Below are 21334 nucleotides of genomic sequence, written 5' to 3'. Positions count from 1 at the left end.
TGAGGAGAAGAGGTAAAAGTCTAGAGGGACGAATAGAACTGGGGATGGGAGAGGAAAAAATACCAGAAGAAGAAATCAATGCTTATGCCATGAGATTGGAGGCTACCTGGACGAATATGAGATGTTGCTCCTCCATCCTGAGAGTGGCCTTGTCATGGCAAAAGAGGAGGCTATGGACTGACATGTTGGACTGGGAATGGGGATAGGAACTAAAATAGTTGACCACGAGGCTGTTATTGAAACAGAATTCTTGGGTCAAATGTGCCAATTTAAACTTCTGTAGTGATGGACAGTGTGGTTAAAAGATAGCAACCAATATAAAAATTAAATTATTAATAAACTAGTACTGCCTGTATGTTTGTTGCTTTGCTGCACACCTGACATCACAGAAACGCCCATTAACATTTGAATATTGGAACTATGCCTGACAAAAGTACAGTGGTTATTTTCATACACCCCATTTAGTTTTTTTTTGTGCAAGTTACAACATCAGAACAAAAGAATGCCAGAGAAAAATACAAGCAAAATTGATTCTAATTGTGTATTTACCCTTGTATCAGCTCCAAATTATATTTATTGTCTATTCCCAATTCTATTTCTCCCCTGAGAGTAAGGTCTATGCAAATACCCTCACAAGCATTGACAGAGTTACTCCATGAAAGGCTAAGAACTGCAGGAAGTCTAAAATTCCAGAATAAATATACATGTGGTGTGTATATATTTCAGTCAATGGAAAGGTGTTGCACCACACAATGGAGCAGGTATTCCATGTGAGGGACATATGAACGTCAGTTGCCATAAACAACAACAGCTCACTCGGGACTATTGTGGTGATACGTAATTGTGCTTCAGCTAAAAATAACTTGTTTACAAAATGGAAGTAAATGCTCATTATCTATAAGCAAACAGAATTGATAAAAATTCTACTTATTTGGACGTACATGCCACCTACTGGTTGTTTAGAAGAGTGGCACTGGTGGACTATACAGAAACATCTAAGGGTATCGCCCTAGAGAAGCTAGTCAGAGTCCACCATGTGAAAAAATAGGGAAAGTGGGTAAAGATGCAAATCAAAAATGAAAATGTTAAATATTATCAATCTAAAACATTAAAACTGTTTTTGTCTCCACAGAAGCTATCTTCAACATTCTCTGTTTTATTCCAGATTTGTGCAACTGTGTAAGTCTCGATTAACAGATTACTTACATTCTTTTAACAATAGTTCTGTCTCTCATTTCTTGAAAGATTACCCACTTAATTCAATAGTACATCAATAAGTTAAAATCTGTAAACATTAGATTATCCGACTGATATCTGGAAACAAAGGCTTATTAGTCTATAGGATGAAATGCAGTCAGGTCTTACAAAATATTATCAATATTCATCTGCAAAGGGCATTCTGAATGGTTATACTGGGATTTGAAATCTATGGAAGGAGATAATTGGGCATGTAAAATTCAGTTTGATTTTCTGAAGAGATATGTTGATGCTTTTCAGGTATTTTTTTTCCAGAAGATAGATCTAATGGAAGTTCCAGAAATAGAATGAATATCTTCAATGACATCTTTCAAGCTCCAATTAACATATTTATTTTCCTCCGATTAAAGTGATAGAGAATGTTGCACATACCTGCAATTCCAGCTCTTAATTCTCCAGAACCACCTGGTTTCATGTGTGCTAGATTTACAATTAAGCTCCACTTTCGTGCTTTGTGTAGGTTTCTTATTATGCATACATTAGAATCAACTACTTCATTATAATATACAATGGAGCCCAAATGAACATGTTCAAACAACTTGATTGCATGTCAGCCATATAAGTTTATGTTCAACTGACCTTAGTGCATGTTGCTAGATGAGCTTTTAGCCCGGAAAAACTTGAATAAATTGCTTCACAATGCTGAAACAAAGAATACACAAGTGATTTGCCTTTTCATTTACAGCAACTGCAATGAGTTAAGGAGATTAAAATCAGGATCGGAGTAGGAGATACTTTTGCCGTTGTCTGTTCTAACAGTAGTTAGATCTCATTGAAATGGAGCGAATGTTGAAAGGCCTTGATAAACTGGATGTGGAGAAGATGTTTCCTATGGTGGGGGAGGGGTGTGGTCTAAGACAAGAGGATTCAGCTCAGAATGGAGGGAGGTCCATTTAGAATAGAGCTGAGGAGGAATTTCTTTAGGCAGAGACTGGTGAATTTGTGCAATTCATTGCCACAGTCAGCTGTAGAGGCCAAGTCATTGGGTATATTTAAAGCAGAGGTTGATAGATTCTTGATTAGTCAAGTCATGAAGGGATACAGGGAGAATGCAGGAGAATGGGGCTGGAGGGATTTGGATTAGCCACGATGAAATGGCAGAGCAGACTTAATGAGCCAAATAGCCTAATTCTGCTCCTATACAGTGGCATGCAAAAGTTTGTATGTAACTGTGAATAGCTAAGCGAGTAAAAGATGACCTGATTTCCAAAAGGCATAAAGTTAAAGATACACATTTCTTTATTATTTTAAGCAAGATTACTTTTTTATTTCCATCTTTTACAGTTTCAAAATAACAAAAAAGGAAAAGGGCCCGAAGCAAAAGTTTAGGCACCCTGCATGGTCAATACTTAGTAACACTCCCTTTGGCAAGTATCACAGCTTGTAAATGCTTTCTGTAGCCAGCTAAGAGTCTTTCAATTCTTGTTTGGGGGATATTTGCCCATTCTTCCTTGCAAAAGGCTTCTAGTTCTGTGAGATTCTTGGGCCCTCTTGCATGCACTGCTCTTTTGAGGTCTATCCACAGATTTTCGATGATTTTTCGGTCGGGGGGGGGCTGTGAGGGCCATGGAAAAACCTTCAGCTTGTGCCTCTTGAGATAGTCCATGTGGATTTTGAGGTGTGTTTAGGGCCATTATCCTGTTGTAGAACCCATCCTCTTTTCATCTTCAGCTTTTTTACAGACGGTGTGATGTTTGCTTCCAGAATTTGCTGGTATTTAATTGAATTCATTCTTCCCTCTATCAGTGAAATGTTCCCTGTGCCACTGGTTGCAACACAAGCCCAAAGCAAAATCGATCCACCCCCATGCTTAACAGTTGGAGAGGTGTTCTTTTCATGAAATTCTGCACCCTTTTTTCTCCAAACATACCTTTACTCATTGCAGCCAAAAAGTTCTATTTTAACTTCATCAGTCCACAGGACTTGTTTCCAAAATGCATCAGGAAACAACAGACTACCTCAAGAGGCGCAAGCAAGGAAGAATGGGCGAAAATACCCCAAACAAGAATTGAAAGACTCGTAGCTGGCTACAGAAAGCATTTACAAGCTGTGATACTTGCCAAAGGGGGTGTTACTAAGTACTGACCATGTAGGGTACCCAAACCTTTGCTTCCGGCCCTTTTCCTTTTTCGTTATTTTGAAACTGTAAAAGATGGAAATAAAGAAGTAATCTTGCTTAAAATATTAAAAAAATGTGTCATCTTTAACTTTATGCCTTTTGGAAATCAGGTCATCTTTTACTCGCTTAGCTATTCACAGTTACAGAAATTTTGACCAGTGTGCCCAAACTTTTGAATGCCACTGTATCTTATGATCTAGTTCAAATAATGAACAAAGCAGCATTTTGACAGTTAATGGCAATAGACAACTCACACACCCTGTGATTGCCCTAATTGTTCCTCAAGTGAGCTGAATGAACTGTAAGTAGTCAACCACATTGCTGTAGATCTGAGGACAAGCAAGAAAAGGGATTTCTCTTCTCTATAAGACATAACAATTCTGTTTGATCTTCATAATAATTCAGTAATTAATGGTTACTCTTTTTGATGTAGCTATAAATTTAAATTCCTTAGCTACCATAGTTTTTTTTTTATTTTTATTTTTTTAATTGCGTTTTTAAGTAATTACAAGTATGGAAAAAAAATGTATATATCCCTTCCCCCCTCCCCTTAACCCCTCCCCCTAACTTCCCTATAAAAAAAAGAGAAAGTAAGAAAGAAAAAAAAGAAAGAGTGCCTGGTTGTTGGAAGATCTCCACATGCTCCATGGAGTTCTTAATAACTTTAGTATATATATTTATTTCTTTCCCCAAGTAACCAATTGTTTCATCTTCAGAGCACCTATATATTTAGTCCTGTCTTTTGTAAATAAGGGCACCAAATTTTCAGAAATGTTTCATATTTATCTCTTAAATTATAAGTAATTTTTTCTAATGGAATACAGCCATAAATTTCTTTCTTCCAACAATCTATACTTAAATATGTATCTGATTTCCAAGTAACTGCAATAGCCTTTTTGGCTACTGCCAGTGCAATTTTTATGAATTCTTTCTGATATTTATTTAGTTTGAGTTTCGGTTTTATCCCTTCAATATCACCTAGTAAAAGTAATATTGGATTATGAGGAAGTTGTATTCCTGTAATTTGTTCCAGTAAAAGTCTTAAATTTGTCCAAAAAGGTTGAATTTTAGAACAAGACCATGTAGAATGTAAAAAAGTACCAGTTTCTTGGTTACATCGGAAACACAGCTACCATAGTTTGATTTAAATTCATATACTGTATCCAGATCAACAGTCGACTCCTCTAAATAGTTGTCCAGTAACTTACCAGCTTTGCTGGCATTCTCCTTATCTAGTAGACTAGACTAGACTATCCTTTGTTCTAGTTGGGAATGTTAAAAAACAGGACTATTCAAACATTCTTGTACAATTCAAGATTCTGGGAATAAGCTTACCTTTCTAAGGCCTTATCTTTGCATAGCACAAGTAGAGTTATAATAAAATTATAAGATGGATGTTGCCTAAAATGTCACTTTGAATACTGATTCTTCATGTGCACTTTTCATACTGTTGGTCGTGTCCAATGTTATTGAAATATTTCCCAATGTAACCTGACTATTGCTTATAACCTTTTTGATTGATGGATAAGACAATGAATATACTGATGGATAATTTTTGACAGAATTAAATTTGTGCACACACTGACAGAATAGGATATTGTTTGGATAAAATAACAACAGCACCCACTCTGAATATGATCATGACATAAACTACAATATCTCACCTTAAGTGAAGCATGAAAAGACTGATGTTTCCCTTGTACTTAGAGCTATTTGTGGTTCCAAAATATGCAAAGTTTTTAATGGTAAATAGCAAAAATGTTAATAGCAAAACATTAATAAGTGGTATATACTTGAAGTGATCAAGAGAAGAATTGCAGATAAAAATCAAATATTTTTCAGCCAAAACATTATTAGAAATTGTAAGGTTAAACAGGTGGTCATTTAAGACACAGATTTTAGAGAGAATTTTAACTTCTGATGTTCACCTCTGACAGGAAAGTTGTAATATTGAAATTAAAATGGTACATGAAATGATCCTACCAAAATTCTAATTTGTTCCCACCACCACATTTATGTTAACAAGAGTGAAATAAGAAAGGAATTGTCCCTGCCCAGGGCCTTATTTAAGCATAATGTTATTTTTTGAAACATGCTAATTTAACCAGTGCAGCAACTAAAACTCACACTGCTTCAGGCTCAGTCCTGGACCACAGGAACTTTTGACAGTTTTTTAAAATGAAAGTTAATTCTTGGTTGCACAGTGCTAGGGGTTCTTTCTGGCTGTACAATAATTTATTGGCCTCCTGTGCTGAAGAAATTGCCCAGGTTTGCAAGTTCTCCATTCATTTGCCTTTTTGTTGTGCTTCCAAGTAATTTCAGAGGTTTGTGGTAACTCTACACAAAGTTAACTGCAGAAGTGATGGTTTTAATATCTATGTGGCCAGAGATAGGGAGAGTAAGTAAACAAGGTGTTGAGGTCAGTATAGATCAGCCATGCATATACATGAATGGTTAGGCAGAATTGAAAGACCTGGTGGATGATTACTTCTATTTTCTCATGTCCAGACATGAAGATAAGACAAAAATTAGTGTGGGTCAGCAAAGAAAGAAACAATAGAGAGAATTGGCAAAGAATAAGGTAAGTTATAAATTAAATGAGATTGGAAGACAGAAAGTGAAAATCGAGAGCATCCAAGGGTGCCAAAGGCATAAAAGATTGGAAGCTTAAAGGAGGAATGTATATGGGACAAATGTTCCCATATATAGTGCCCTGTGAAAATATTCAGCCCCCAACCCTTTGTTCACATAAATGAGTATTACCACCAAGGACTTCGATTAATTTAACTGAGAATTTTTATTTGTGAATCACATGCTCCTTTTCTCACAGTAGAGTTCCAAAACAGGGAAAATTATAAAGCATGAAAAACTAAAAATTCTAACACTTAAATGTCAGCAGTTCAAAAGCATTCTTCCCCCTTTGTTCAGTATTTTGTTGAACCACCTCTCACAACTATTACAACCAATAGACTTTTTGGTTAAGTCTCTATTAGCTTTGTACGATGTGATGCAACAAGATTTGCTCATTCCTCCTTGCAAAATTACTCAAGCTGTGCCAGGTTAGTTAGGGAGCAATGGTGGACAGCACTCTTCAGGACTTGCCAGAGATGATTGATGGGGTTAAGAACAGGGCTCTTGACTGGGCCATTCAAGAATATAAATTTTCTTCTTTTGAAACCACCCCATGGTTGCGCTGGCAGTGTTCGTTGAGTCGTTGTCTTGTTGAAAGATGAACTTCCTCTCCAGTTTAAGCTTTCTAGCAAAGGCTAGCAGGTTTTTTAAAAACCTGGATCTCTCTGTATTTAGCCGCATTCACCTTCCCATTAACCCTGCAGCTGGAAAGCTTTCCTGTAGAATGATGCTGCCCCTACCATAATTTATATTGGAGATGGTTTTAACTGGTTGATGTGCAGTATTAGATTTACGCCACACGTACCACTTAGTGTTGAGGACAAAATGTTCAACTTTAGTCTCATTCAACCACAAGAACTTCTTCCACATCTTCACAGTATTTTCCAAGAGTTGCTTTGCAAAATTTTTATGGAAATGGATATATTTTTTAAAACCAGGTCTTCTTCCATAAATACCCTTTTTGTGCAAGGCCTTAGTGATTGTGGAGCAATGAAGTTCATCTCCAGTCATAGCCGCTGATGCTGCAGCTCACCTAGAATGACTGTTGGCATCTCAGTAGCATCTCTTACAAGTTACATTCTTCTCTGGTGACTAAGTTTGGAAGGGTGGCTTGACCTAGGTAGTATGGCAGTGGTTTCATATTATTTCCACTTTTTCATGAAGGACTGCACTGAGCTCTGAGGTATGTTCAGTATCTTTGAGAAGGTCTTGTACCCTTCCCCAGATTTATGCTTCTCTGTTATCATTTCTCTGTCTTGAATTGAATGCTCTTTCGTCTTCATTTTGGTTTGATCTGTTGGAAATCTACCATACTTAAAGAGAGTGGGGGGGTACTTCATTCAAGCGATCCTCCAGTTTTCTACATCAACAAATTGGGTGAGTTGGTAAGGTAATATACAGTGTTGCACATGAGGAAATTCAGCGCAGAAATTACAACGGGGATTAATACTTTTTCAGCCTCATAATTTTGCTTTTTAATTATTAGTAAATTGTTGACAGGTTTGGGACTTTCCTTTTGATTTGACATGATGCACAATGTTTTGTAGATTAACTCAGAAGAAATCTGACTTCAATATATTTTAAATTTAGAAAATGAGACAGTAAAATGTAAAAGTAGTTGAATGAGCTGAGTATTTTTTCAAGGCACTGTAGAAGATGGTCTTTATAATGGAAAAATACAGGGTTGGAATATTAACTACAGATTGAAAACAATTAGGAAGTGCTATTAGGGAATGAGACAGGCCAAATATCAGAAGTTTGTGTAGGGGACCACTTGACATCCAGTGATCACAATGCTATTAATTTCAAAGTAAATATGCTAAAAGATATGTCTGGCCCATAGGTTGAGATGATAAATTTGAGAAAGACCAATCTTGATGGTATCAGAAGGGATTTGGCAAGTTTGAGTTGCAACAGGCTGATTGGTAACACCTGATTGAAAGGTGTTCTTGGTAGGTGGGAGGCCTTCAAAAGTGAAATTTTAAGAGTACAAAGCTTGTATGTGCCTGTTAGAATAAAAGGTAAAGGTAATAAATGTGGGGAACCTTGGTTTTCAAGAGATATTGAGGTTCTGGCTAAGAAAAAAAAGGAGGTTCATTGCAGGTATAGGCAGGTAGGGACAAATGGGGTACTGATGGAACATAAGAAATACAAAAGAACATTTAAAAAAGAACGCAAACACGAGGAAATCTGCAGATGCTGGAAATCCAAGCAACACACACAAAATGCTGGTGGAACACAGGAGGCCAGGCAGCATCTATAGGAAGAAGCACTGTCGATGTTTCGGGCCGAGACCCTTCGTCAGGACTAACTGAAAGAAGAGATAGTAAGAGATTTGAAAGTGGGAGGGGTATACCCGAAATGATAGGAGAAGACAGGAGGGGGAGGGATGAAGCTAAGAGCTGGAAAGTTGATTGGCAAAAGGGATACAGAGCTGGAGAAGGGAGAGGATCCTGGGATGGGAGGCCTGGGGAGAATAAAAGAGGGTGGGGAGCACCAGAGGGAGATGGAGAGCAGGCAAGGAGTGATTGTGAGATGGGCAGAGAGAGAGAAAAAAAGGAGGAAAATAAATAATAAATAAGGGTTAGGGTAAGAAGGGGAGGAGGGGCATTAACAGAAGTTAGAGAAATCAATGTTCATGCCATCAGGTTGGAGGCTACCCAGACCGAATATAATCCATGGCCTCCTCTACTGTCAAGATGAAGCCACACTCAGGTTGAAGAAACAACACCTTATATTCCGTCTGGGTTGCCTCCAACCTGATGGCATGAACACTGATTTCTCTAACTTCTGTTAATGCCCCTCCTCCCCTTCTTACTCCACCCCTTATTTATTTATTTATTTATTTATTTATTTATCCTTTTCCCCCCCCCCCCCCCTTTTTTTGCTCTCACTGCCCCTCTCACAATCACATCTTGCCTGCTCTCCATCTCCCTCTGGTGCTCACCCCCTCCTTCTTTCTCCCCAGGCCTCCCGTCCCAGAGCCCTCTCCCTTCTCCAGCTCTGTATCCCTTTTGCCAATCAACTTTTCAGCTCTAGGCTTCATCCCTCCCCCTCCTGCCTTCTCCTATCATTTTGGGTCTTCCTCCCCCTCCCACCCACTTTCAAATCTCTTACTATCTCTTTTCTCCATTAGTCCTGACGAAGGGTCTCACCCCGAAACGTCGTCTGTATTTCTTCCTATAGATGCTGCCTGGCCTGCTGCGTTCCACTAGCATTTTGTGTGTGTTACTTAAGAAAGAAATCAGGTGGGCTAAAAGAAGGCATGAGGTTGCTCTAGCAGACAAGGTGAAGGAGAATCCTAAGGGATTCTACAAATATGTTAAGAGCAAAGGAATTACAGGGGACAATATTATTCCTCTGGAAGATCAGAATAGTAATCCATGTGTGGATCCAAGAGAGGTTGATGAGATCTGAAATGATTTTTTTTGCATCTGTGATTACTCAGGAGATAGTCACAGAGTCTATAGACACAAGGCAAAGTAGCATCAACTCCATGGACCCTCTACAGATTACAGAGGAGGAGTAAGTCCTGAGGCAAATTAGGGTGGATAAATCCCCAGGGCCTAACAAGGTGTTCCTTCAGACCCTGTGGGAGGCAAGTGCAGAAATTGCAGGGGCTCTAGCTGAGATATTTAAATCATCCTTAGTGACAGGTGAGTACCAGAGGATTGGAGGATAGCTGTTTAAGAAAGGATCTTAAAAAAAACTAGAAAATTATAGGCCAATGAGTTTGATAATGGTAGTGGGAAAGTTATTGGAAGGTATTCTAAGGGACTGGATATATAAATATTTGGATAGGCAGGGAATGATTACAGATAGTCAATATGGCTTTGTGCATGATGGGTCAAGTCTAAGCAATCTTACAGAGTTTTTCGAGCAAGTTACCAGGGAAGGAGATGAAGCCAACACAGTGGATGTTGTCTGCATGGACTTTAACCAAACTTCCAAACTTTTGGTTGTCCTGGCAGATTCATTACCATAGTTAAGCAGTTTCATGGTGGGTTGTCAGCCCGTGTGCTCGATGATGATGAACGTTCTATTGCTTTCTCAGTCACAAATGGGGTCAAGCAGGGATACGTGCTGGTTCCCACCCTTGTCAGCATGATGCTGAGTGTAATGTTGACTGATGCATTCCGGGGCAGCGATCCTGGAATCCACATCAAATACAGGAAGGATGACAAGATGTTCAACCTGTGCAGGATTCAAGCCATCACTAAGATCAAAGAGTTCCTGCTGAGACACTTCCTATTCACTGGCGACTGTGCTCTTAATGCAAGCTCTGAGTCCGACATGCAGGACATCATCGACATGGTTTCTACTGCATGTGTCAACTCCGGTCTCACCATCACGCACCAGGCAGCCCCAGATCAATCCCCTATGTGGAGCCATCCATCTCAGTGAACGGCCAGCAACTCCAGTCAGTCAACAAGTTCACGTATCTTGGCAGCACCCTCTCAAAGCAGCATACATTGACGATAAGGTCAGCTGCAGGATCGCCAAAGCTAGTGCCAATTGTGGGAGACTACATAACACTGTCTGGGGGTGAAGGGGAATTACTATGAAGACCAAGCTGAAAGTCCACCATGCTGTCATCCTACCCACCCTCCTCTCCGCATGTGAAACGTTGAAGGTGAGACGTGTGTAGATTGAACTACTTCCACTTGTCATGCCTATGGAAGATCATGAAAATCAATTGGCAAGACAGAATTTCTGAAATGGAAGTGCTGTCTGCAGCAGACATGCCCACCGTCCTCACATTGCTGATGAAACATTGAGTCAGGTGGGCAAACCACATCATCAGGATGTCAGACGATTGCCTCTCCAAGCAGTTGTCCTTTGGAAAACTGTCCACAGGGAAGTGCTCTCATGGTGGTCAGTGAAAACGATTCAAGGACACACTCAAGACTTCACTCAAGGCCCTTCAGGTTGACTACATTTCTTGGGAAGATGCAGCCTTGAATCGCTCATCCTGGCACAGCCCTCTCAATAAAGGTTTCACCAAAGCTGAAGCAAGAAGGAAATGACAACAGTGGAAAGAACGAGCAGCAGGCACCTCAACCTCAGAACCTTCACACTCTTGCCCCACATCTGGGAGATACTTCCGAGCCTGGATTGGACTAAACAGCCACCTCCAGGCACACAAACACACTCACTTAAGGATATCAGTGGTCCTCATCGCTCACAATGAATGTGCAACACACATGAACTTTAGCAAGGCATTTGAAAAGGTCCCACATGGGAGGTTGGTCAAGAAGGTTCAGTTGCTTGGCATTCAAGATGAGGCAGTAAATTGAATTTGACATTAGCTTTGTAGGAGAAGCCAGAGAGTGGTAGTAGATGGTTGCCTCTCGGACCAGAGGCCTGTGATTAGTGGAGTCTCACAGGGATCAGTGCTGGATCCATTATTGTTTGTCTTCTCTATCAACCATCTGGATGACAATGTGGTAAACTGGATAAGGAATTTTTCAGATGACACCAAGATTGGGGATGTAGTGGATAGCGAGGAAGGCTATCATGGCTTATGGGGGATCTGGATCAACTGGGAAAATGGCAGATGGGATTCAAAGCAGATAAGTGTGAGGTGTTGCACTTTGGGAGAACCAACCAGGGTAGGTTTTACACAGTGAACGGTAGGGCACTGAGCAGTACGGTGGAACAAAGGAACCTCAGAATACAGGCCCATAATCCTTTGAAAGTAGTGTCACAGGTAGATAGGGTTTTTGGCACATTGGCCTTCATAAATCAAAGTATTGAGCACAGGAGATGCGACGTTATGTTGACATTGTATGAGACATTGGTGAGGCCCAACTTGGAGTATTGTGTGCAGTTTTGGTCACCTACCTACAGGATGGATATAAATAAAGTTGAAAGAATACAGAGAAGATTCACAAGGACATTGCTGGGTCTGGAGAACCCGAGCTATAAAGAAAGACTGAAAAAGTTAGGACTTCATTCCTTGGAACGTAGACGATTGAGAGAAGATTAGATAGAGGTATCCCAAATTATGACTGGTATAGAGAAGGTAAATGTAAGCAAGCTTTTTCCACTGAGGTCTGGTGACCATGGGTTAAGGGTGAAAGGTGAAAAGTTTACAGGGAACATGAGGGGAAATTTCTTCACTCAGAGGGTCATGAGAGTGTGGAACAAGCTGCCAGCACAAGTGGTGCATGTTAGGTCGATTTCAATGTTTAAGCAAAGTTTGGATAGGTATATGGATGGTAGGGGTATGGAAGGCTATGGTCCCAGTGCAGGTCGATGGGAGTAGGCATGGTTTGGCACAGACTATGTGGGCCAAATAGTCTTCTTCTGTGCTATACTTTTCTATGACTCTATGACAATACTGGATGTATATATGGTCCAATAAAGCCAGGGTTGGAGATGGAGTTACTGATGAATTTGCAAACTCTGTAACATGGACTAAAGGTAATGACATCAGTCTTCCAGGTGGTTGAGCTGTGAGAAATTTCTACATGATATGCTTCAAATTATTTATTCACAACAATTTGAAAAGTGAGTGGCTGAGGAAAATAGTCAACTGGAGTAGGAGTTAAGATTGGAAGTAGGATGGTTGGTAGTTTGATGGAAAATTGATCAAAGCCTAGATGAACCTGAATACACCAAAGGATAGTCAGGAAGGAAATGTTAACCTGAACACAACATAAAAAATAGCACTAGTGATGGAAATAAGAAATACAAGATTAATGCTTACATTATTTGGGCAGCAGATCTGACCATTTTCTTTGACCTCGTTTTTCCAGCTTTCCAGTTGTAGGGGGTTGAACGTTGGGAATCCAGGACGAGTATACTTAAGCTGCAACAAAGTGATTACAACAACTTATGCATTAGGTTTCTCAGTTAAATATTATTCATTCCTAATACTCATGCAGCAAATTGTGATGCTTTGTGATTACGACAGCACGAGACAAACGGAATTAATATCATACAAGATGTTGTAGTTACATGCTCCTCCACTTGACACACCTGACCACAACTCCTTTCTCCAAATGTTTGCTATTACATTTTTCAAAAGAGTAAAAACAACATGCATATTTTGTACTCCAAGTCTTCAAAGTGAATATTTATAATACATCTTCTTAACATCTTAACAAAACTCATTGTTAAAAACAAACACTAGGAACATAATGCTAAGATTCCCTGATCACTAAAATTTAAAGACTTCTTATCTACTCTTATAGCTTAATTGGTACTGAACAACTAGAACTGACATTTTACAAGAAATGCAATAACTGCAGTCAAAATCCAACTGGACTTCCCAGAAGTTTTCCTAACACTTTATTAAGGAAATTACATTCATCTTTATCTCCACATCTGTGAGCCCCAAAGGTAATATCCAGATAATGATGTGTAACATGTAAATTCTTTAAAAATATTTTCACAGATTAAATCTTTTTCCAAGTGAAATGAAGAAATAACTGCTGAGCTAGAGAACTTGGGTGACCCAACTCAGTCAACTGGAAAAGAAATTCCGAATTAACCTGATTATCAAGCATTGGAGATGAGTCTGCCGTGACATTTTGGCCCATCTAACACAAATTAATTGTGTCCCTTCCCCTTGAGCATAAAAACTCCAGCAGAGTTACTGGAGTTCACACTGAATTCAACTGGAAATATAGCAGCCAAAAGATCAGCAAAGACTAGGGGGATAAATAACTGAATTTGAAATGGGAAAGGACGTGAAGGGTTAGAGTCCAGATGTTCTGTTGTTCATGAAATACATCATTTCAGGTTATGCAGGGTTTAAAACTAATTAGGGCATGTTTACAAGTTTCTGCAAAATTTAAACAAAGATGCCTTCTATGAGAATTATTGCCTTTTTTTTCTGGTAATTTTAAAGGTATTAAAGCTTCCATTCAAAATGAAGGATTTTTGCAGACTATATCAAGATCTAATCTGTAAATCTGAAATTCTACACTCTTTATCAATTTAAGAAAAAAATAAATTTAACAAAAACATTGAAGCCTTTCTATTGACATTCTTGTTCTTCACGTCACTTCAATTGGTACAAATGTGCTCTTACTCTCTTGATATCTGGGACCAAGTCATCTTTATTTCTTCTTCTAGTCCAAAGTTTTGACAGTTCGTCCTCTGCAATTTCCTGAAGATGGAAAACAGCCACTTGTGCAGATCTTCGTCGAATACGCCCGCTTGGTGTTCTCTCAAATGAGTTCTCGAACTCTTCATCAACAGATTTCTGATCAGAATCTTCTGTTGTCTAAACAATATTTTGTTAGAAAACATATCATCATTGTCTTTGCTTTTAAAACACAAACTGCCTCTTTTCTCCTTTTGCAAGTCATAAATTGATAAATGACAACAAATGATAATGATTGCCAAGAAGAAAGAATATGGTTTCTACAGATATGATCCTTCTCTGAGGTGACAGCCAACTACATATTACTTTAATGTGCACATAAAGCTTTCTCCTGTTTTTATATGCACTTAATATTTGCCACCAGGCATTAAGGTTGGGATCTATTCATAAAATATATTTTGTGAAGTGGAATCAATCAAACAGATAATCACACAATAATACTTGATAATTTAACAGATGGAGTTTATTATGAATTATAATGCCTTAATCTTGTGTGTTTTGGTTTTATTGGAGAATGTTTCATATATTAGCAGGACTCACTATATTATTAAATAAGAAATGCTTTGCCAAAAAATGTCAGTAACAAATAGTAAAATTCAATATCCTGGTCCATACTGATATTTTGACTAGCACTATGCATTCAATTTCTGTGGTTGGCCTTGAACCTACAAATATCTGACTGGTGAGAAAAAATACATTGAACCAAGGTGGCAAAAACACTAAGCTGTATAAATTTGCACTGCTGAATGCAAGATTTTCTTGATATTTTCCATTGAAACATCTTTTGTTTAATGACAACACTCTTCCTTTCCAAGTAAATGATTGGAATTTCAAGTCCTATTTAAAGCAGTATCTGAACCTGAAGAGAGAGCTACACGTTTGGAGGTTTAATTTTCCGTTGAGGTGTTAAACCAAGATCTTGTTTATAAATGATGTCATGACACCATTTGTATTAAGTTTCCCCATACCCTTCATTACATTCCATAAAACCAGTATAACTAAAACAATGAACCTAGTCAGTAATTTCACTCCCCTATATATCACTCCTCCATTTGATACATATATTGGATAGAATTCAACCTAAATTTCAACACTTCAAAAGTACTTAATTAGGTATCTTTCATTGAATAAAATGTTCTCTTTTTAATGTCAACATACATTATCACCAGCAACAGATATACACTTCTATATATATATATGATGGGGTGATGGGGAGGGAGTTTGCATATTAAAGAAAATATGTGTCTGAAAAATAAAGTGCATTGAAAACTACATGAAAATGGGATGATAGAAATTACATGTCTAAAGTTGTCTACCACATAATCATAAGAAATCTTACCACTGTATGTTCTGATTTCACATGATGGTCATGACCGGCCTTTGACTTATATTCTTTCTCGCAATATTCACAAATGAAAACAGTTTTCTCAATATCTTCAGGCTCCTTTCCACATCTTTTTATATGGTACTGGTAGCCCATTAGGCTTGTAAATGTAGTTGTGCAACCCTAAGAAGGCAATACTTGTAAATACAATGTACCAAATCAAGAGCTGTGGTCTCATCCAGCCTTTTCTGATGCTGACAACTTTTTTTTCCCCATAATTGTTTCCAAACGAAAACTACCAAATGATGATAATTTTTTACAAGTATAAATGTCAGCAATGTAAATTATATCTCTGCTCTTAATAAACATGTTTTTGTGATTGTTACCACATGGTTGCAGCGAACAAAAATGCACATTACTAAGACTAACCCTCAGAACTATCCAAACTAAGTTAATGGAGGGTTAATGCTGAGGCAAATTCAGCATTAACCTTCCATTGTTATTAATTTACAATGAAACTAACCTCATTTGGGCACTTCAGTTTTCCCATTTGCTTAAGAACACTTCGGAGTCTTTCACGTTCCTGTTGTTCATCCAGCAACTTCTCTGCATTCATCACAGGCTGTAGGATATGCAATGAAAAATCTTGCTTTATAACAGGTCAAAAATACTATGTGCCTTTTTTTTTTAATCAGTGCACTATCAAACAAGGAATCTTGCTGACTGAAAGCCCATGTTTCACAATAAAGCAGGGTCTAAATACCCTCCCATGCACTTCCAACAGGCAATGATTCTCAAAAGCAGCTATAGGTCATACAGCAAAGGAGAAAACCCTTTGGCTCAACCGGTCAATGCTAACCAATATTCCCAACTGAGCTAGTCCCATTGGTCTTGTGTTTGACCCATATCCCCTTAAACTTTACTACCCCATTTCCTATTTAAATACCTTTTATATGTTGTGAATGTGCCTGCCTCAACCACTTCCTCTGGGAATACTTTCCATATACTGAAGATTTTCTGGGTAAAAAAAAAGTTGCCCTTCAGACTCCTATTAAATTCCTTCCCTCTTACCTTAAAACTCTGCCCTCTAGTTCCTGATTCCCCAACCTTGGAAAAAACCCAAAGTTAACAAAATCAATCCTATCTGTCAATCTTCAATGAGAGCATTAAGTATAAAGAAAAGAAAGCAGATGTTATACACTTACTTTATTGTTGTGTTCTGCCATCATGTGATACTTCAGACCAGCTTTAGATTTAAACTGCTTGTTGCAATGCTTGCATTTCAATGCATCCTGCAGCTACAAGCAATAGAATACAGTCAACTTTTCCAAATTGACAACGCTACCTAACATCACAATCTCAGCAAGTCATTTCAAAGTATTAGCTTCATAGTAAATAAAATTCTAGATAAAATTAATAACTTAAAATAACAAACTTTTTAAAACAAAAAGGTACTTTAAAAACTAATTGTGATTACACAATAAATATATCTTTGAAAAGAAGGTTAAGTGAATTGCTCACTACATTGATGGGCAATATTTCCACTTTAGGTGATATTCCTGCTAGGTTTTCACAGATCCGAAATGGGTGATTATTGTTCCTACTGGTTGGTTAGACATGAAAAAAGGAAGGAGTTAAGAAAAAAAAACTCATCATGCTGGTGGTTGCTTTGATAAATCTAGAAATTAAAACAGTGAATTGAAATGGAGAAATTATTAATTTGGTGAAGTATGCAGAAGGCGATCATCATATTGTAAAGTTGTGCAGAGAAAGGGCTTCATGCAAACAATAGACAGAAAAATTGATTGTGTCAATCATGAAGAACGTTATTATAGATTTACAAGAGGATCCTTGTCAGTTTGGGAAGTGGGCTGAGGAATCACAAATAGAGTTCGTTAGTGTAAAGTGTGAGGTGATGCACTTTAGAATATCTAACTGATGAAGGACTTTTGTTATATATGATAGGGCACTAGTGAGAGTAACAGAACAGAAAGATTTAGGCGTGCAAGTGCATAGTTCATTGAAAAGGGTGGAAGGTGAAATGTTTCAGGGGAGCATGAATGGAAACTTCTTCAGAAGGTGCTGAGAGTGTGGACTGAGCTGTCCACAGAAGTGGTGGGTGTGTGCTCACTTTCAACATATAAGAGAAATTTCAATGTACGTGGATGGGAGGGTTATGGTCCAGGTGCAGGTAGAATAGACATAATAATAGTTTGGCATGGAATAGATGGGCCAATGGACCTATTACTGTGCAGTAGTGTTCTATGACAATGAAAGTGGTGTAACAGGCACCAGGATGATAAGAAAGGCATTCAGCATGCTGGCCTCCATCAGTCAGGGAAAAGTGTGTACAAATAACTCAGAAAATGTGCAGCTTGGGTGACTGAGGGTTGGGTTGAGTTGTTCTCTGATCTTGGCAATCTATTTGCAAACGTTTCATCACCATACGAGGAGACATCACCAGTGCATGTTCATTTGGATCATAAAGCTGCAAATGCATAAGCCATTAGTGAGGCCACTCTTGGAGTACTGTAGTACTGTAGTTGGCCACCTTGTTATAGGAAGGATGTGGTTAAGCTGAAAAAATACAGAAAAAATTTACGGGGATGTTGCTAGGACTACGGAACACTAATTATAGGGAGAGGTTGGCCAGGCTATAACATTCTTTATTCCTTTAAAACCTGGAGAATAAGTAACAATCTTACAGAAATGGTTAAAATCACGAGATGCACAGATAAGAAGGATGGCAGCGGTCTTTTTATCAGGGTAGGAGAGTCCAAAAATAGAGGAGTAGATTTAAGATTTTAAAGAGACATGAACACCAACTTTGTTCCACGCAGAGGGTGGTGAGTAGATGGAACATGCTGCCAGAGGACAAGACTGAGGTAGATACAATAGTATCATTTACGACAGATTGGAGAGTTGCATGTAGAGGTGGGACTTAGAGGGATATGAGCTAAATTCAAGAAATAGAGGCTAGCTGGATAGGTACCATAATTGGCATCATCTTGTCAGCCAAAGGATCTGTAATTGTGCTGTATTGCTCTATGACTCTATTCTTCAATTCCATGCTTTCATTATAAGAGCAGAGACAGTAATTAAGTGAGGTGAGCAGTAGGAATTGTTCAAATGACTCCACGATGAAATAGGTAACACTTATTGTCCAAGTTCACTAACAAAATGAAACTACAATGAAGCTCATGGAAATAGGACTTATGGCACTGTAACTTAGTTAGAAACTGAAGTGCTAAGTACAGTATGTTTGTATGTGTGCAAACTTACAAGGTAACACAATTGGGACAACTGACAAACCACCTAAATTCCTGACAGGAAGGCTATCATTTTGCAGATTGGTCATCAAGAACCTCATTTTCTGTACCAATCACCTACCTGATTGCACTAATTCAGACCTTAGCCGGTGAACATGAATTCAGAATATTAACACATAAATCTCAGAGAACACCTATGTTGTGCTGACAGTGTGCTGCATTATCTTAAATGTCTTTCAGAAATAGTATATTTTGTAAACAACAAATTTGAGGTCAAGCATATTATGGGCAGAAAATACCTTCATGATATTATGTGTTCTCAAGACAACTTTTTGATTAAAGCTACTGACCTGTGGGTGGTGTGACTTATTCTGACTGTTGAAAGTCACTTTGTCATGATTGGTTAGTTTAGAAACTGCAGCGGCTTTTCCCATTGGATGCCTGCCTGGTGTCTGGTTTCAAATATCCGGGGTAGATAGAGAGCAGGTCTGGGACTTTCTAGCTCGTTCCCTTTGTTTAAGGCAAGCGATGTACATGGCCATTGGGAAGGTATGCTCTCAGCATGCTTTTGACTAGGCACGTTTATTGAATGTATGTATGCTCATTGAATATTCAGCTTTGTAGTTTCTATAATTTGCGGAACTGGAATATTGGGTCGAACTTTTACTGTTTGTGAATAAATGATTAATATGCCTATTCGTAGTCAGTGAGTTTTCTGAACCACTTGCCAGGTCCATGGATCTGATCCAACATTACAGTAATTTCCTTAAATGACTGTTTTCTCTGGTTTCAGAATATTGTATTGCATATATTCTTTTGCATTAGAGACTACTTAAAGCTTTTTCCAAGAACTTGGAAGCCAAGACAAGAACCATTTCAGTCCAAGCAGTGTCTTCTAATTACACTACTGTCAAATGTCAGAGAAATTCCTCGATCCCACTCAACCCCATACACCTGCTTTCACTCCATGTACTTTGATGCCCTGACCAATCAGGAAACAATAAACTTCCTCCTTAAATATACCCAAGGACATGGCCTCCACTGCAGTCTGTGGCAGAGCATTCCACAGGTTCACTACTCTCTAACTAAAAACATACCTCCTCACCTCTGTTCTAAAAGGTCACCCTTCAATTCTGAGGCTGTGCCTTCTAGTTCTGGATATCTCCACCATAGGAAACATCCTCTCCACATCAACTCTATCTAACCCTTTCAATATTTGGTAGGTTTCAATGAGATTCCTACACATTCTTCTAAATTCCAGTGGGTACAGGTCCAATGCTGCCAAACACTCTTCATATGTTAACTCCTTGATTCCCAGAATTATACTCGTGAATCTCCTCTGGATTCTCTCCAATGACAACACATCCTTTCTGAGATATGGGGCCCAAAAATGTTAACAATACTTCAAGTGTAGCCTGACTAGTGTCCCATAAAGCATCAGCATTATCCCCTTGCTTTTATATTTTATTCCAAATATTTGCCTTCTTTACTACAGACTCAAACTGTAAATTAACCTTCTGGGAGTTTTGCATAAGGACTGCTAAGTCCCTCTGCACCTTTGATGTTTGAACATTCTTCCGACTTAGATAATCATCTGCACTATTGTTCTTTTTACCAAAATCCATTATCATACATTTCCCAACCCTGTATTCCATCTGCCACTTTTTTGCCCATTCTTCCGATTTGGCTAAGTCCTGCTGCAATTGCATTGCCTTCTCAGAACTACCTACCCTTCCACCTATCTTTGTATCATCTGCAGACTTTGCCACAAAGCCATCAATTCCATTATCCAAATCATTGACCAACAATGTGAAATGTAGCAGTCCCAATACTGACCCTGAGGAACACCAATAGTCACTAGCAGCCAACCATGCCAGTATCTTTCTTGTAACATCACAGCATTTTACCTTGTTAAGCAGCCTCATATGTGACACCTTATCAAATGCTTTCTGAAAATCCAAGTAAATGACATCCACTACCTCTCCTTTGTCAACCTTGCTTGTTACTTCCTCGAAGAACTTTCACAGACTTGTTAGGCAAGATTTGCCTTCACAGAAACCATGTTGACTTTGACATATTTTATTATTAGTACCCCAAAACCTCATCCTTTATAATAGACTCCAAATCTTTCCCAACCACTGAGGTTACATTAACCGGCCTATAATTTCCTTTCTTTTACCTTCTTCCCTTCTAAAACAGTGGAGTGACATTTGCAATCTTCCAGTTCCCCAGGACCATGTCAGAGTCAAGTGATAGTTGAAAGATCATGGCCAATGCATCAAATTTCTCTCCAGCAATCATTCTCAGGACTCTGGAATGTAGTCCATCTGGTCCAGGTGACTTATCCACCTTCAGACTTTTACTCCTTTTATGCCTCCCTTTTACCCTTTATATAACTGAAAATACTTTTAGTATCCTGCTTTATATTATTGGCTAGTTTGCCCTCGTATTTAATCTTTTCCCTTCTTATAGCTTTTTAGTTGCCTTTTGTTGGATTTTAAAATCTTTCTAATCATCCAACTTCCCACTCACTTTTGCTACGTTCTATGCCATTTCCTTGTCTCTTGTGCAGTCCCTAACTTCCCTTGTCAGCCACAGTTGCCTACCCCTGCCATTTG

At 38.6% G+C, this 21334-nt stretch overlaps 1 protein-coding gene across 7 annotated transcripts in view; it reads right to left on the bottom strand.

Annotated features, from left to right (window-relative positions):
- Positions 1-21334, bottom strand: part of LOC140736068 (zinc finger protein 512B-like) — a 135020-nt gene that overhangs the window by 12237 nt on the left and 101449 nt on the right. For all 7 annotated transcript variants that reach the window (XM_073061796.1, XM_073061801.1, XM_073061800.1 and 4 more), the window contains 6 exons: positions 16653-16745; positions 15971-16069; positions 15463-15630; positions 14049-14243; positions 12720-12821; positions 1837-1899 (listed from right to left, as the gene is read on the bottom strand). In XM_073061796.1, coding sequence (XP_072917897.1) covers positions 1837-1899; positions 12720-12821; positions 14049-14243; positions 15463-15630; positions 15971-16069; positions 16653-16745 — 720 coding nt within the window. The remainder of the gene's footprint in view (positions 1-1836; positions 1900-12719; positions 12822-14048; positions 14244-15462; positions 15631-15970; positions 16070-16652; positions 16746-21334) is intronic.

This window comes from Hemitrygon akajei, chromosome 11, assembly GCF_048418815.1.
Source record: "Hemitrygon akajei chromosome 11, sHemAka1.3, whole genome shotgun sequence".
NCBI lineage: Eukaryota > Metazoa > Chordata > Chondrichthyes > Myliobatiformes > Dasyatidae > Hemitrygon > Hemitrygon akajei.
The sequence above is the reverse complement of the archived record's forward strand: the minus strand, read 5'-3'. Positions and strand labels throughout refer to the sequence as shown.